General features: G+C 44.9%; 1 protein-coding gene across 11 annotated transcripts in view; it reads left to right on the top strand.

Moving 5' to 3' along the window:
* The window catches only part of MARCHF10 (membrane associated ring-CH-type finger 10), an 82,965-nt gene that overhangs the window by 3,272 nt on the left and 62,662 nt on the right, over nucleotides 1-17,031 (top strand). For 8 of the 11 annotated variants that reach the window (XM_027047919.2, XM_027047916.2, XM_027047914.2 and 5 more), the window contains 2 exons: nucleotides 3,780-3,886; nucleotides 14,185-14,304. In XM_027047919.2, the coding sequence (XP_026903720.1) occupies nucleotides 3,797-3,886; nucleotides 14,185-14,304 (210 nt within the window). In that variant the 5' untranslated portion in view covers nucleotides 3,780-3,796. Of the gene's footprint in view, nucleotides 1-1,986; nucleotides 2,171-3,779; nucleotides 3,887-14,184; nucleotides 14,305-17,031 lie in introns of all 11 variants that reach the window. The other 3 variants (XM_053212190.1, XM_027047924.2, XM_027047915.2) reach the window with 2 other exon arrangements.

Raw genomic sequence — 17,031 nt, 5'->3', positions numbered from 1 at the left:
TATGCACAAATTAACTCAAAATGGATTAAATAATTGAACCTAAGACCTGAAACCATAATACTCCATAGGTGATAAACTCCTTGACCTCAGTCTTGGCAAGATTTTTTCGGATTTGCTACCAAAGGCATCAAAGACAACAAAAGCGGGGCACCTGGCTGGCTCAGTCAGAAGAGCATGCGACTCTTGATCTCCAGGTCATGAGTTTGAGCCCCGTGTTGGGTGTAGAGATTACTTAAATAAATAAACTTTAAAAAAAAAAAAGGCAACAAAAGCAAATACCAGCAAGTGGGATTCCACCAAACTAAAAAGCTTCTACACAGCAGAGGAAACTATCATCAAAATGAAAAAGCAGTCTACTGAATGAGAGAAAATACTTGAAAATCATATATCTGATAAAAGGTTAATATCCAAAATACATAAAGAATGTATACAACTCAATGGCAAAACAAAAACAAAAACAAACCTGATTCTTAAATGGGCAGAAGATTTGAATAGACTTTTTTTTTTCCCAAAGAAGACATACATGTGGCCAACAGGTACATGAAATGTGTTCAACATCACTCATGATGAGAGAAATGCATATAAAACCACAATGAGATATCAGCTCCCCCTTGTTAGAATGGCTAGTATCAAAAAAGATAAGAAATAAAGGTTGGTGAGGATGTGGAGAAAAGGGAGTCCCTGTGCACTGTTGATGGGAATGTAAAATGGTACAGCCACTATGGAAAACAGTATGGAGGTTCCTCAAAAAAACCCTAAAAATAAGAACTACCATATGATCCAGAAATTCCACTTCTGGGTATTTATCCAAAACACTAACTAACTCCATGTTAGGCCATCTAGGCCATGGAGGCCAACTAGGTATCTACTGATGGACGAATAGATAAATGGGAGATATATGATATATAATTATATATATATATATTAGATTATATATAGAGAGAGAGACAGAGAGAGAGAGACAAAGACAAATACTGTATAACCTCAAATGGATTAAAAAAAGAAAACAACAAAACTCATAGGCAGAGAGAACATCCAGAGAACAGACTGGCAGTTTCCAGAAGCAGGAGGTGGGGAGGGTGGGCAAAATGGGTGAAGAGAGTCCAAATGCACAAACTTCCAGTTATGAAATAAATAAGTACTGAGGATGTGACATACAGCATGGTGACTGTAATTAATAATACTGTATATTTGGGGTTACTGGGTGGCTCAGACAATTGAGCATCCGACTTTGGCTTAGGTTGTGACCTCACAGTTCATGAGTTCGAGCCCCGCATCTTGCTCGCTGCTGTCAGCTCAGAGCCGGCTTCGGATCCTCTGTCCCCCTCTCTCTCTGTTGCTTCCTCGCTCACGCTCTCTCTCTCTCTCTCTCTCTCTCTGTCTCAAAAATAATAAACATTGAAAATAAAATAATACTGTATATTTGAAAGTTGCTAAGAGGATAGATCCTAAAAGTTCTCATCACGAGAGGAAAACCATTTTAACTCTGTGTGGGTGATGGATGTTAACTAGACTTATCAAATCAGAATGTTGTATGCGAGAAACGAATGTTATATGTCAATTAAAAAAAAATACCTAGAGAAACCAAGAGAGCACTTCTCTGGCCAATCAGCAGGAGGTGCGGGACCTTAGATGACCATACTGCTGAGGTCTAGCAGGCTCGTTATGAACGGCGGCGTTTAATAACCTTGTGAACTTAAATATTTTGGCCATAAATTTAGGCCACGCCAATCCGAGCCAAAGCCCTTGGAAGCACTGGCGCTCCTTCCTTACCTCTCAGGCGCGGTTCCCTGCAATCTGTCTTCAGCCCCGCTGCTCTCTCGGCTAAGTGCTCTCACCAAGGTTATAAATAACCTGCTCTTCCCAGAATCTCTGAAACTGCACCCACCTGGTTTTCCTCCTGCTTCTCTGGCTCCTTTGCAGTTTCTCCATGCTCTTAAGTTGGAGCGTTCCTCAGAACCCTGTCTCGGGTTCTCCTCTTTGCAGCACACCTGCTGCCTTCGACTTCGGTTGTCCCCCAAATGCCAGTGGTGCCCAGACCTTCACTTCTCCAGCCAGCTCCGGAGCCCCGCGTCTGACGGCTTGCTTGACATCTCCATGTTGTTTATCTGCCCCTCCTCCAGAATCGTCTGAGGGGACCTTCTCCCTGACCAGCTAGCTGCTGGAGCCGGTAACCTGGGCGGCTTCCTCCACGTTCCCTCTCCTGCGCCATCCATATAATCACCAGCCCTGAGTAGCCCTCCAACCCATCGTGGTTAGCACGGGGGCCCTGGTGTGAGACCCTCTGGGTTCAAATCCCAACTCCACCATTTAGTAGCTCTGTAACCTTAAGCAAGTGACTTACTCCCGCTGGGCCCCGGTTTCCTGATCAGCAAAAGAGAAATGTGATGCTTGCCGCAAGCATGGGCCGGAAGATGGAATGAGTTCACGTGTGGAAATGTTTAGAACAGTGCCTGGCACTTCAGCAGGCTCAGTAAATAGCACCTATGGCCTCCTCCTCCTCCTCCTCTCCCCTGTTGCTACCCAAGTGTGGTCACCATCTTGTCTGGATTATTGTAATATATTCCCAGTGGTCTTTCGACTTCCATTTTTACTCCACCCCTCACCCCCATTCATTCTCCATACTAGATCTGGAGGGGCCTTTTAAAATGCAGATCTAACCATTTACTCCCCAGGTTGGATCCTTCCAGTGGCGTTGTGTGGCCCTTCCAGTCATAACCTTCCACACTCCAAGTGAACTGGTTCCTGCCCACCCTGCAGCCCTTCTGTTGCTGTCCTCCCCTCTCTCTGCTCCAGCTGCACTGGCCCACCTGTTCCTCAACCTCACTGCTGCCCCCAAAGCTCCTGTACCTGCTGTCCTTTCTGTTCAGCGTCTTGCCTGGCTCACTCCTTAGCAAGCCCAGTGTCATCTCCTAAGGAAACCCTTGCCCCCTAGATCATGTGATGCCCTCCCCATAATAACCATCTCTCATAGAAGCCCACATTTCCGGGGCGGCTGGGTGGCTCAGTCAGTTAAGCGTCTGACTTCGGCTCAGGTCATGATCCGGTGGTCCGTGAGTTCAAGCCCCGTGTTGGGCTCTGTGCTGACAGCTCAGAGCCTGGAGCTTCAGATTCTGTGTCTCCCTCTCTCTCTGACCCTCCCCCCGTTCATGCTCTGTCTCTCTCTGTCTCAAAAATAAATAAATGTTAAAAAAAAAAAAGCCTACATTTCCACTCCATAGTGCTTATCACAATCAATGTTCCCTTGTCAGTGCTCAAAGGCTTAAGATTTGAACCCAGAGGGTCTCACAACACAAAGGCAAAGGCAAAGGGCATGTTCCTCTGGCCAACTGCTCTATCCCAGTGCCCAGCCTAGTGCCTTAGCTGGAGTAGGGACACAACAATTGTTGATTGAGTGAATTTAAATTACCAAGGGCTCGTAACTTCAGTCATCGCTAATTTAGCTAGGTTTTCTTTTTCTTTTTTTTTTTTTTTGTCAAGTTGTAAAACCTCTACTGAAGCAGGTGTCTGTCTATCTAACCCTCTCTGCATAACCAGGACAGGATCACTGAAGCCAGCTGATGAATGTGGCTGCATTATTTATGCCGGGAATAGGAGGACTGTAAGGGCATCAACACCAATACAAAGAGTCTTTGCAGGCTGAAAGGGGCATCTGTGGCTTTCAAACAATGGAAATTGGATTTGTAAGAGAATAAAAGCAGTTATACTACGATAAATCCAAATATGGCAAAGCAACAAAGAATTGTGCCACAGCACATTCATTTATCTTGTATATGCAGGTTGGGGATTAAGGATCATGTTGCATGAAGCAAGGGACAGGCAGAAGTTCGTGAGTGATGTTCAGTATCTGCGGGACATGCAGCACAAAGCGGACTCTGAATATCAGGTAAGTGTAGAAAACTAGAACTATCCTCCCCCTCCGCCTACAGCTTTATGAGAGAATTCAGGGTGCAGTATCAGTGTTTGATCAGCAGTAATCGTTTCGTAAAATCCAAAACCCATCACGTCCTAGATGTGTGACCATGGAAAGCCACTGAACCTCTATGTGCTTCCTCATCTTTAAAATGGAGTTAATGGGGTGCCCAGGGGGCTCAGTCCTTTGGGCGTCTGACTTCGGCTCAGGTCATGATCTGGCAGTCCGTGAGTTCGAGTCCCGCGGCAGGCTCTGTGCTGACGGCTCAGAGCCCCGAGCCTGCTTCGGATTCTGTGTCTCCCTCTCTCTCTGCCCCTCCCCTGCTCATGCTCTGTCTCTCTCTCAAAACTAAATAAACATTAACTTAAATGGGGCTAATAATAGTACCTACTTCAGGGTGCCTGGGTAGCTCGGTCGGTTAAGCGTCTGACTCTCAGGTTTCGGCTCAGGACATGATCTCACAATTTCGTGAGTTCGAGCCCCACGTCAGGCTCTACATCGCTGGTGCAGAGCCTGCTTGGGATTCTCTCTCTCCCTCTATCTCTGCCCCTCCCCTGCTCACACTGTCCCTGTCTCTCTCCAAATAAATAAATAAACTCAAAAAATTAAAAAAAAAATAGTACCTGCTTCATAATATTGTCATGAAAATAAAATAATACTGAAAAAGTATTTAGCACAGAGCTTGGCTCACAAACCCTTGATAAACAAATGACATTTGATAAAACAGCTATCAAGAAAAAAACCATTAAAGAGTTAACTGGATCGACGCACCATTTATAAAATAATATGGCCTTCCACTGTCATCACACCAGAAAAAAGGTGTTAGCACATTCTCCAACAAGCTAACTATTCGTCACCCTAGTTACAGTGTTTACATGCAAAAACAAACCAGACAGGGAGCCTGAGGAGTCATGATGTAATTACCCAGAGCTGGCATAGGACAAGCTTGCCAGACTGGGTGTGGGATTCTGGGAGCAGTTAGAAAGTGTCGCTCAGCCGGATGGCCAGAGGTCAACCCTCGCCAATCAAGGAGGCATGTCCTCAGCCTCAGCCGAGGATTGAAAAGTGCTCCTTCCCTTAGGAAAACACAGAACTGTCGTTATCAGATTTTTCTCCTTCTTAGCAATGTCAAATATAACCAAACCTCCTGGGTCACCAAGGAAACCAGACCTATCTTAGTAACCTGATTTCACCTGTATAACACAGCTTAGCTTTGGGATTGGAAACAAAGTCAGCAATTTCCTCCCACAACTTGCCAACCCACGTACAAGACTGTAAAATTGACGGAATTTCTGCACAATGAATAAGAACATAAATATCTGAACTGGTCACACTGGGAATCCATCTACTTTTCACCAGGATGCCTCTGCCACCTGACCCTCCTTTGGAAATACGTGTTTGAAATTGTCTCCAGAATAGACATGTAAGAAAATCCATCATTATTTGATGGTCTGTGCTTAAGAAAATCACACAAATGTGTGGCTTAAAGTCACCACGGTCGTATTTTTCTAATCTCATTGAGCCTTCAACACTGTCCTTTAACGATACTTCGTAAGTACCTACTATGTCCTAAATGAAGTCCCCTCTCTCCCAGAGTTCTTATTCTGGGATTGAAACAAACACTACACACAAGGAAATAAATATGTAAGATAGTTTCAATTACTGATATATATAAGGAAGCAAATAAACAGAAGTTTTGGGTGGTAACATTTGGCCATGGAGGTAAAAGATGGGAAAGAGTCAGCCAGAGCATCCTGAGTAGCAGGAAGGCAAGTGCAAAGGCTCTGAGGCAGGAACTAACTTGGAGCCCTGGAAGAAACAAAAGAAGGCCAGAGTAGCTGAAACACCTTGACCAAGGGAGAATGTGGCACATGACAAGGTAGGAGAGGTAAAAAGGGCCAGATGATGCCTGAATCTCTCAGGACAAAGCTTGGTGTTAGGAGTTTATACTTATCTCACTGAGAATTGTTGGATGATTTTAAGCAGCGGAGTGGTACGATCTGATTTACGGGGAGGTGGGGGCGGTGGTGGTATTTATTTATTTATTTTTGAGAGAGAGAGTGCATGAGCTAGGGAAGGGCAGAGAGAGGGAGAGAGAGAGAGGATCCAAAGCAGGCTCTGTGCTCAGAGCGCAGAGCCTGATGTGGGCCTCAAACTCAGAAACCATGAGATGATGACCTGAACAGAAGTCAGATGCTTAGCTGACTGAGCCACCCAGGCGCCCCTGATTTACAGCTTTTACAGATCACTCTGGCTGCTGTGTGGGGAAAGGACCAAAAGGGGCTAGGGACGCAGCAGAAAAACTTAGTAAGGAAACCCTGGTAGAAATTTAGGAGAGAAATTATGGCGGCTTGGACCCAGAGGGTAGGAGTGGAGGCGGTGAGATGTGGCCCAACCCAGGAAACAGAAGCAGAAGAGACATCTTGCTGATAGATGGAGAGGCGGAGTGGGGGAGAGAAAGGAGTGAAGGTTGACTCACATCAACATGTTTACTTGTCCATCAGCTTCCTCTGTTATCGTCCATTTTAAACTTTTCTCCTTTTTTTTTTTTTTTTTGGACCTCCCATCCCCACACTTTCAACAAAGAACTTCCCTTCCTGTTTTACACACACAGGAAACAAAGCAAGGCCATCAGGTGGGAAGCCACGGCACTCCTCCCCTTCCATTCCAGGCTACGCATCCATCCAGCCCCTCAAGTCCCGAGGGTGAAGTGACACTCTCCCTGCCAGTGCCTGGCCCGAGTTCTTGGTCCACACCCCGCTGTGCCCAGCCCCTCTCCATCCAGGCACTTCTCATCTGTATCATGGACATTTCCTTCCTCTAATTGGCTCAGCCTACAAACACGTTCAAGTCCCTCCTGTCCTCAGAACAAAAGAACAAAGCTGCCTGAGGACCCTGTGTCCTTCTCTGGCCACAGCCCAAGATGTCCCCAGACAGCTACATTTCTATCACCTCCCCCCTCCCCTCCCTGGCTCCCCATTCATTCCTAACCCATTGTGGCCTGGCTGTCACCTCCCCTCCCCTGAAACTGTTCTCTCACTAAGGTCAGTAGCCAAATCCAGCAGACACCTTTTTAGGCTTTGTTTTCTAAAGCTTTATCTACATTTGACACTATTACTCTTTTCTTCTCAAAACATTACTCCTTTGCCTTTCTGACATCACACTCTTCTGATTTTCCTTCTGTTCCTGTCACAGTCTTCTCTCTGCCCCTCAAATGTTAATTCCCCCAGGTTTCCATCAGCCCAGTTTTCTTCTAATTCACACGGTCCCTGTGACCCATCTCATCCCTCCTGTGTTTTTAACCACCACTCCTAGACTAACGACTTGAAATCCTGAGTCTTCCCCCAAAGTGTCGACATCACGTGCACGCCTGCTTGCTGGGCATTTCCAGCTGGATGTTGCAGAGGGATGCCAGCCTGTTCCACCCTCTGCCATCCTCCTCTGCGTTCCCTCCCTGACGACAGAGACCTAAGCCTGCCCGACTCTCCTCTCTTCCTCACCACCCACACCCCACCAGTTACCAAGTCCTGCCACCATTACCCAAATGCTCGTGAACTTGTGCCTTCCTTCCCATGCCATTGCTGCCATTCTGGTTCCCACCGCCACCGTTTGTCTCCAGGATTGTTCCATTGTCCTTATTACTGGTCTCCTTGCCTCCAACCTTGGCATCTTTCAGATTGCTTTTTTGAAGTGGATCTAAAATGTGAATTTGACTATGCAGTTGGAATGCATGCAGCTCTTGAGTTATTTCCCCTCACTTAAAGGCAGGCCCAAGACCCAAGAACCACAGCAAGACCGGCCTAAACCTTAACCACGTCTCCGACCTCCTCTCCTCCCTTCTTTACTCTCTTGACAAGGGTGGTGAGGACTGCAGTTTGAATTTAGAACTAAATGGAATGTCTGTACTCCCACCACACCCTTCTTTAAAAAAAAAAAAACAACAACTTTAGGGGCACCTGGGTGGCTCAGTCAGTTAAGCATCCGAACTTCAGCTCAGGTCATGATCTCATAGTTTGTGAGTTCAAGCCCTACATCAGGCTCTGCACTGAGAGGGCAGCGCCTGCTTCGGATCTTCTGTCTCATGTTTCTCTGCCCCTTCCCCACTCCTGATCTGTCTCTCAAAAATAAACATTAAAAAACTTACAAAAAACAACTTTATTGAGGTATAATTTACATATCATAAAATTCATCTGTTTTAAGTGTGTAATTTCATAACATTTACCAAAGTTGCACCCATCACCATCATCCAGTTTTAGAACATTTCCATCACTCCCAATACCAAAACATCCTTTCCTAACTCTTTCACACTGCTTATGAAACAGTATTGAAATTGTCTTTTGTGTGACTTCCTCTCAATCCGGACCACAGCCTCTTAAGGGCAGTGATGGAGTCTTACTTTTCTACGTTGAACTGAATGCCCTGTCATTGATGTGAGTCAGCATTACCCAACTTGACCACCAACTTTGTTTATCAGACTTAGATTCAGCTGACTTGTAACTATTCCTCAAGGCCAAGTCCACCCCCATTGAGCATTTTCAAAACCACTCACCACAAGGTCTGCAGAAAATAATTATGGTTGTCTTTAATATGTTCTGAGTCTTGTTGAATGAAGTATGTAGCAACCCAGCAAAACTGCTTTGAAGGGAACAGTAATAAGTTATTTGTATTATTTAGTCTATCCCTTGTCTTGTTCCAGAAAGGATTTAAACTAGGGGTTTAAGAATCTGTTACGTGACCTTAATAACCCCTCAATAACTTGGTCCATATATGACTTGTGTATATCTAGATAATTGACCAAGGTAGACTTTGCATTAGGTCAGTATTGAAATCCTGGGTCATCAATGAGCTTGGCCGGTTACTTGTGGCCCAAGAAATCCCAGCTCTCACTCCTAGCACAGCAACCTGCTTGGACACCCGTGAGTCCCATTTCAGGGTGTACAAATAGCATAAGACCTAATAACTAGATATGACTCCTAAATCATACATTTGCCACAGATTCCTTCCTGTGCTTCACTTGCCTTTAATGAACTGGCTCAAATTGAAGCCCTTGGAAACCTCCTGTATGCACTATTCCTGCTACATCCTAAAATATGCGAAGGCTTGGTACGCACCAAATTAGCAGTGCCTTTGCAGGTCTGTCTGCTGGCAACAGGAGAGGTGGGTTAAACCCACCCTGAGTTATTTTGATGCTACTCCTTTCAGTGGTTGGGTGGGGCCCTTTTGAAAAAAAAAAAAAAGAGGAAATAAACATCTATTTGGCATATTACATGCTATTTCGGAATCTGGTAACTAGTACATAATTATATGCCATCTCAGGATCTGGCTCTTATTTCTTCAAGGGTGCTCATGCTGCATAGGCTTTTTTTTTTGGTCAAACGTGTTTATGTAACTTAAGGCAGAATTTAGCCATTAATGTCTACTGAAAGCTGGAGAGAAAGATTACACTTGGCATTTCAGAATGTTATTCGGTAATCTATCAAATGTGTTCAGATGGGTTTCATTTCCCGTCATTTATTCATCCTGATTTTTCACGTACCAGGCAAACAACTCAACATGACGATATAAACTTGTTCAAAGACGTGCTAGGTGACTATACCAGGTAGCAGGGGCTCGGGAACCATCGACTCAGGGGGTTGAAGGAGTAGAGATAATTCAGCTTCCTCTCCCATAGGAGCCAGGTGGGTTCCCTGCTCTGCTCACCTCTGGGGTACATGCTTCTATACTCTTCACAGACAGAACAGGAAAAGAAACTCATTTGAGGGGAATATCATGTCAAATTATTTTTACACCTTTGTTTTTTTAACCTCTTAAAACTAATGAGCTTGAACAATGCCCCCCAATGATAATTAAATCCCAAAATGTTGGATCATAAGAACAACAAAAACGTACCCACTGAAGCAGGGACAACTCCCACGTTTTAAAATGCTTGGAGATTTCAAGCAACAATAACCTTGACAGGGGCCACCTGCTCAAGAGGCAGAGATGTGCTGTGGTGCGGGGGGCCGGGGGGGGGGGGGAAGGGGGGGGTGGTTCACACCAGAACCCAGTGAGTCTGGGAAGTGTTCCTGGGGTATGTGGCTTCTTAAGGCACCAGGAGCTTGGATGGTGACTAGGAGGGACTGATTGAGAAACTGAGGACCCCTGTAGGTTCCGAAAGCTGTTAACACTTGGAGCGCCTGAGTGGTTCAGCAGGTTACACGATCAATCGACTCTTGATTTTGGCTCAGATCATGATCTCACCCTTTATGAGTTTGAGCCCTGCATCATAGGGCTCTGTGCTGTGCTGTGCTATGCGAACAGAGCCTGCTTGGGATTTGCTCTCTCCCCTCTCTCTGCTCCTCCCCTGCTCATGCTTGTGCTCTCTCTCTCTTAAAATAAATAAACTTAGAAAGTGAGAGAGAGAGAGAGATGGAGGGAGGAAGGAAGGAAGATAGGAAAGAAAAGAAAGAAAGAAAGAAAGAAAGAAAGAAAGAAAGAAAGAAAGAAGAAAAGAGAAAAGAAAAAAGAAAAAAAGAAAAACGAAGGAGGGAGAAGGAAAGGAAAGGAAAGGAAAGGAAAAGGAAAGGAAAGGAAAGGAAAGGAAAGGAAAGGAAAGGAAAGGAAAGGAAAGGAAAGGAAAGGAAAGGAAAGGAAAGGAAAGGAAAAGGAAAGGAAAGGAAAGGAAAGGAAAGGAAAGGAAAGGAAAGGAATCTGTAACACTGAAGAAAAATCAGTTTCCAAGGCAGCCTGACTGACTGAGAGCAGGACTTTCTCAGTTGTCTGGCGGGGGAACTGCGGGCTCAGGAGACAGACCTCTGCTCCCAGAGCACAAAAACAAGGATGAACCTCAGGCCCAGACAGAAAGATCCTTTCTTCTTCCCTGACCAGAATCAGAGTCACATGATTTGGCAAAGGCTGACTTTAGAAATAGAAGTAAACCAAGAAATGGGATCAGAAACAACAATTAAAGCCTAATGATGCTAATGAAGGCGGTGACGGTGGTGATGAGTATCTTTCACTGAACACTCCCCATGAGCCACTCACTCTGCTGAGCGTCCTGCCAACGGGGCCCCAGGCTCTCCAGCAGTCTGGCGGCAGAGGGCATCTCCCTCGTACAGATGAGGGAAACAAGAATCAATGGAAGTAGTCAGCCTGCCCAAGGTCACGTTGGAGAAAGTGGCAGAGTGCGGGTCTGTCGTGTTTACCCGTATTGAGTTACCGTGAGTCACAGAAACCACGTCATGCCCCACAGGCACATGTGCACATTCTGTGTTCTGCCCCCACAGTGGTAGCTTGTGCTCTGTGCGTGCCTGCAGTCACAGGGATGGGCTGGGGGGTGGGGGCTGCTGGGCGCCTGCAGTCACAGGGATGGGCTGGGGGGTGGGGGGCTGCTACACCAGAGGAGGAGGGGAGGAGGAAGCCGCCCATCCCAAGGAGGAAATGAGGAGTTACCTGAAGCCTTCCATTTTAAGACTGCCCTCAGCCAGTTCTGTCACATGAACAGAAACTTATTTATAGCAATCTAGCTCCAGACATGTGGAACTCTGAAAGGGGAATATTTTTAAAGTTCCAGAGGAAGGGGAGCCCCTGGTGATCATTACAAATCAATTCAACCTCTGCATCCTGCATCCTAAGGTTTCACACTCTGCCCTTGTCACTCCAGGACCCCCAAAGAGGAAGCAACTCCAGCATCAACAACAACAACAACAACAACAAAAATCATTCACATTACAAATAACAAGAAAACCAGGGGCGCCTGGGGGTTCATTGGTTAAGCATCCAACTTCAGCTCAGGTCATGATCTCACAGTTTATGAGTTCAAGCCCCGCATCGGGCTTTCTGCTGTCAGCGCAGAGCCTGGAGCCTGCTTCGGAGTCTGTGTCTCCCTCTCTGTCTGCCCCTCCCCTGCTCACACACACTCTCTCTCGCCCTCAAAAATAAATAAACATTTAAAAAAGATGAAAAAAAAAAGCAAGTAACAAGAAAACCAGCCCCTGGAGGACAAGGTGGCAGTTATGGCTAGGTTCTTGCTATTTCTAGGACTGGAAGTCTAGACTTGCCTCTCTGTCCTGGTGTCCCTTCAACTCTGCAAAGCTGTAACTTTGAGAGGAGTAATGCTTGATTTACACAGAAAGACTGCTTGGCTTTATCAAGATAAAAATGAGGAAGGACCTACCCTGATGCTGGTTTGTTCTCTTGCTCCTCTGTGAGAGGAGGCATAAGGAACCAGAGGGAGAAAAAAAAATTTTTTTTTTTTACATTGCAAACCATTCTACTCCTCCTCCCCCTTTGGTAAAGAAATATTTAAGTTGCATGCATTCTTGGAGAGAATTTTCAAAAAACACTCAACCCACAAGAATTCTGTTCATCCCACAAAATCTGCTTTGGTCCTGCGTGCATTTGCTAACACCGTCCTGCACTTTTAGCCTATCAGCATTTGCCTCTTGCGCCTTTAATCCCAGTCAGTTAGGATAACACAGACATCTGCCGCTCCAGGAAACAACAGTGGCAGCCAGGACTCCTCCCAAACGAGCTCCAATGTGAAGTCATTGTAAAAGGAATGGAAAAGAAGAGGCCCATATTTACTTGAACGTCATTGAACTCTCTGGCTAACTCTCTTTAGGTTTACCTTGGTTTATTTTATTACTTGGTGTTTGTTTCACTTATTTATTATAGTTACTGTCCAGTATTCTGGGGGGTTTTCTTGCTTCAATTATTGATGAAAACAAACACTGCCCACAATTTATTAAAATGGCTTGCTATCTAGATAGCACAGTTTTGAAAATAAGGTTAACAGTGAGACAGGGGGGAAAATAAAGCGGCAACCATTTTGGAGTGCTCTCCCTTCCCCAATAAGGCAGGGTGGAACAGTACCCTTCTCCTGGGAATCCAGGATTCCACTTGCTGCAAGTATCACCTGGCCAGCAGTGCATGAGCCACCCCCCCCCCACCGCCCCAACCCCCAGGCCAGTGCCTCACCAGCAATTGTTGTGAGGCACAATGTAAACCAACTTGCTGTTCCCAATTCCAAGTGGTAAATGTTTTGTTAATATCAGGTCATTTCTATTTTTAACCATGTAGCATGATATTAGGCTTTCCCAGTGGTGTGAAATTCTGGCATGTCCTTCCACATCAAAGAAGGAGATGCATTTTCTAACAAAGGGGGAAAATGCGGAAGGAATCTTTCCTTTCTTAACCCAGCCAGGAAAGGGAGATGTCAGGCCCTGTTTAGAAACAGTATTGTTGGGTCCTTACGCTGGGTTTCTTTACCATGACAGGGGATAATTTGTCTCTAGCAGAGCAAAGGTGAATCTGGGCACTGGATCTACAGAAATGCTCCAAGAAGTTTTCCTATTTTAAACTATTTAAAATATCACTGGAAACCCCCATATAGCACATGATTTCTTGGGGTTTGTTCAGTCCTGATACTGGAGAAGAAATCTTTTGGTACTAGATTTTTCTCTTAATTTCGTTTTTTGAAAATGGAATTTTTTTTTGTGGTTATTTTGTTTTTATTATTTTGCATTCAGGGACTGATATTTCCCCCTGAAACAATAATGCAATTGAGCTAACATGCAGTGCTAGACGCTGAGGGGATTCAAAAGGTAAGAGGTGGTCCTTACCCTGAGGGGTCCTCACTGATCAGCAGGAGACACGGGCTCAAAACAAAGCAACTAAATACAACAGTAAAAACAAAAATTGTGTAATTCCAGCTGCTTTTGTATCAAGGAGCAATTAATTCGGCCTGGGGAAGAAGAGCTTGGCAAGGCGAGAGATGTCTCTTGAGCTGGATCTTAGTAGATCCACAGATTTGCCTGCCGTGCTGTGAACACCCCTGTGAAAGGCATTCAAAGTGGAGGAAGGGCAGGTGCGAAAGCTCTCAGGTAGGAAGGGTCTGATCCCACAACTGGGAGTGATCCAGGGGGACAGAGAGCCACGCTGGAATGAGCAGAGCTTTGAAGAGAATGAAGACAGAGGGGAAGTGAATGCTGCCTTTCAGGTACTTCCTGCCTTAAGGAAGCAATTGTTGGGGACACACTTGTCAAAACGCCTCTTAGTGTGTTTGTCATTGTAACTTATTAAAGCAGAGACGACTATTTTTGACCTGGCATTTTGGGGCAAAGGGAAGAGAGTCGTGATGCCTGGCTGAGTGTCTTGACACTTGCTAAATGTGCTGATGAGCCCTTGAAGCTGTATTTCATGTTCCTCACGATAGGAATTAAGCAAAAAGTCATGAAAGTTTGTCGCAGACCTAAGCCAAAGATACTTTTTTAAAAAATTGTATTCTGCAGGCTTGTCTGAGACGACAGGAATACAGAAGAGACCCAAATGAGAAGAAACAAGATCAATTTGGGGGGCAAGAGACAAATTTGGAGAGACCCCGGTTTTCAACTGGGTCATCTTCCAAACAGGTACTTAGAAATCTGGGAGATACCCTCCTGCTGCCATGTGTGTGTGTGTGTGTGTGTGTGTGTGTGTGTGTGTATACACGTGCGTGCACATGCATACGTCACTTAGGAAAAAGCCAACTCCAAAAGGAGGTACTGGAGAATCCGGAAAGTCAGGGTGGTCAGTCAGTTGGGCGTCTGACTTCATCTCAGGTCGTGATCTCACGGGTCGTGAGTTTGAGCCCCACATCGGGCTCTTTGCTGTCAGCACGGAGCCTGCTTTAGATCCTCTGTCTCCCTCTCTCTCTGCCCCTCCCCTGCTCAGGTTCATGCACACCCTCTCTCTCATAAATAAAGCAAACAAGCAAACAAAGAAACAAATCCTACAGTTCAGAGCAGGGAGATACAGGGGCAGGAGATCCCATCCTGGATGCCACCTGGGGCCGCTCCTCTGCTGTGTGACTGTCCCCCTTCACCCAGGTTGGGTCTCGTTCTTCTTTCCTGATGGATCCCATGGCGATGGTCTCTGAGATACCATCCAAATCAGAAATGCTACAACTCTTCCACTTCAAGAGTTGAGGCACTGGGCTTTCTAAAGCACAGCATCGTCTCTCCATCTACACGCCTGCACCTGTGTCTATCTGATCGGTCCATATAACCACAGCCATACATAGATATGGGTACAAAGATATATCTTATTTGTGTATGGACTTATAGTCTAACTCATTGCATTGCTTAGTCTGGTCTTTCAAATACAGTTAAAATGTAGTAATAACTGCATCGTGTAATGACTAGAAATTGCTCAAATATTTCTGTCTGGATGATAATAAAAAGGGATAAGATCCAAATAATAGTGATAAGACAATGACAATACTAGCCACTGTCATTACCATCATCTGAGTGGTGGCAGTGTTCCAGCACTGTGCCAAATGTTTTATACATATTAGCTTATTTAATTCTCATAAATCTCTATATATTTACCTCCCCTCACGGATGAGAAACTGAGCCTCAGAAAAGACCAGAAAATTGACCTAAGACTCCATAGCCAGTGTGTGGTAGAGTCAGAGTTCCTTCCCAGGGAGCCCAGCCCCGGGGAAGGTGCTCCGAACCACTGAACGATACGATCATATTTCATGTTTAAGATCTTATCCGAGTAAGAATTTTACTTATCCTATGTAAGCACCAAACACCACAAGCTGCATTCAACACCCATTTGTTAGCATGGCAAATTGATTTAAGATGAGCCAGACACCTTTTATGAATTCTTATTTAATATTTTATGCCTGCAATATACTCTAGAGGAGGGACTCTCGCTTTCTGTCAGCGGTGTGGATCCCTGAGATAGATCCTGGACACCTGATATCAATCGATTTCTTGTTGGGATTTCTTTTTAATCTAGGAGGTTCACACTGCAGTTATTTAATGTTCAAAGGATCCCTCAGAAACATCAGTGATTGATGTATATGGGTGTAGATGTATCCCTGGGTGAGATCTATACTCCCTATTAAGGAACGTTAAATCACACAATCAGATATTCCACCTAGAGTCTAAAGGTGAAAGAGACTATCTTCTAACATTGGCAGCATCGAGAAGAACACATCGCCTGGATCGCTCCCTGTTAGTCGAAGACTAAATATAATGCCTGCTGCTGATTGAACTTAGGGAGTGAGATTAATCCAAAAATTAAATCTAGTTTGGCTCGAACAGCACACTTCTAGCATTAAGATAAATTCTCACATTTTTTGCACTTAGAAACAAAACTCAAGGACTGATAAGAAAAAAGGCAATTTAAGTCGAATGGTAGCATGTAGCAATCTTCCTAGATTGGTAAAGAAATGGGCAGCTGGGTTCTTCTATTTTCACGCAAAGATTCACATGCATAGCCGTGGCCATTTTGTATGGCAATAGTCACACATTTGGGACATTCTAGGACTAGAAGTTTTATGTTCCTCTCTATAAACTTTGTTTAGGGGACAGGCTGGTGACAGATTTCTGTAGTTTTCTTCTTTATGCTATAAAAATTATTCATTCTTTAAATCATCATGGCAAAATGCTCAGACCACATCTAAAAAAGGATATGGTTGTACATATAAAAGTAATTATGAAATAAGGACAAAAATATGTGCTAAAACACATAAAGCTGGCAATTTCTAAAGTGTAAGAACAGGATTTTTCATGTTGCACTATGCCACTGTACCTCAACCTGCCAGAAACCCCAAAACAACATTACTTAAATAATCTCAGATTTATTTTCCAGGTAATGATATGCCAAGGGTTTGGGCCTTGATTGTACAAGTGCCTCCAAGGTCACATCTTCTGTGTCAAGAAGAGTGACAAAATCAGAATTTTCCCCAATGAAATTCACCTCTGCTTTCCTCTCTGTATTACAGATATTCTTTGGGGGATACTGGAGAATTTCCCCCCAGATACAAAAGCACAGGAAGGGCAGGGGGAGCAAGAATGTCACTGAAAGCATCACTCAACAGCCATATGACTTGTGTGCGCCTAGTGTTGACCCCACCCCCCGCTCAATCCTTCCACTTTTGCTTGGTACAAGTGAAGCCAGAGATCCCTTATGAGACAAACCGTATCCAGAACTCTTCAACCCCCAGGATCATGGGTTGGTTTGGAGAGCTCTCCTCCCAGGTTTGGACCCCCACCCAAATTTCTATGAAAATCTGGCTGTTCCTAAGCCTTCATAGTCTGGGCCTGCCCTGCTATATTTTGAATCCTGAGGGGATACAGAACTTA

The sequence above is a fragment of the Acinonyx jubatus genome, chromosome E1 (assembly GCF_027475565.1).
Source record: "Acinonyx jubatus isolate Ajub_Pintada_27869175 chromosome E1, VMU_Ajub_asm_v1.0, whole genome shotgun sequence".
NCBI classification, from domain to species: Eukaryota; Metazoa; Chordata; class Mammalia; order Carnivora; family Felidae; genus Acinonyx; species Acinonyx jubatus.
This window is presented reverse-complemented; position numbering and strand designations above follow the sequence as displayed.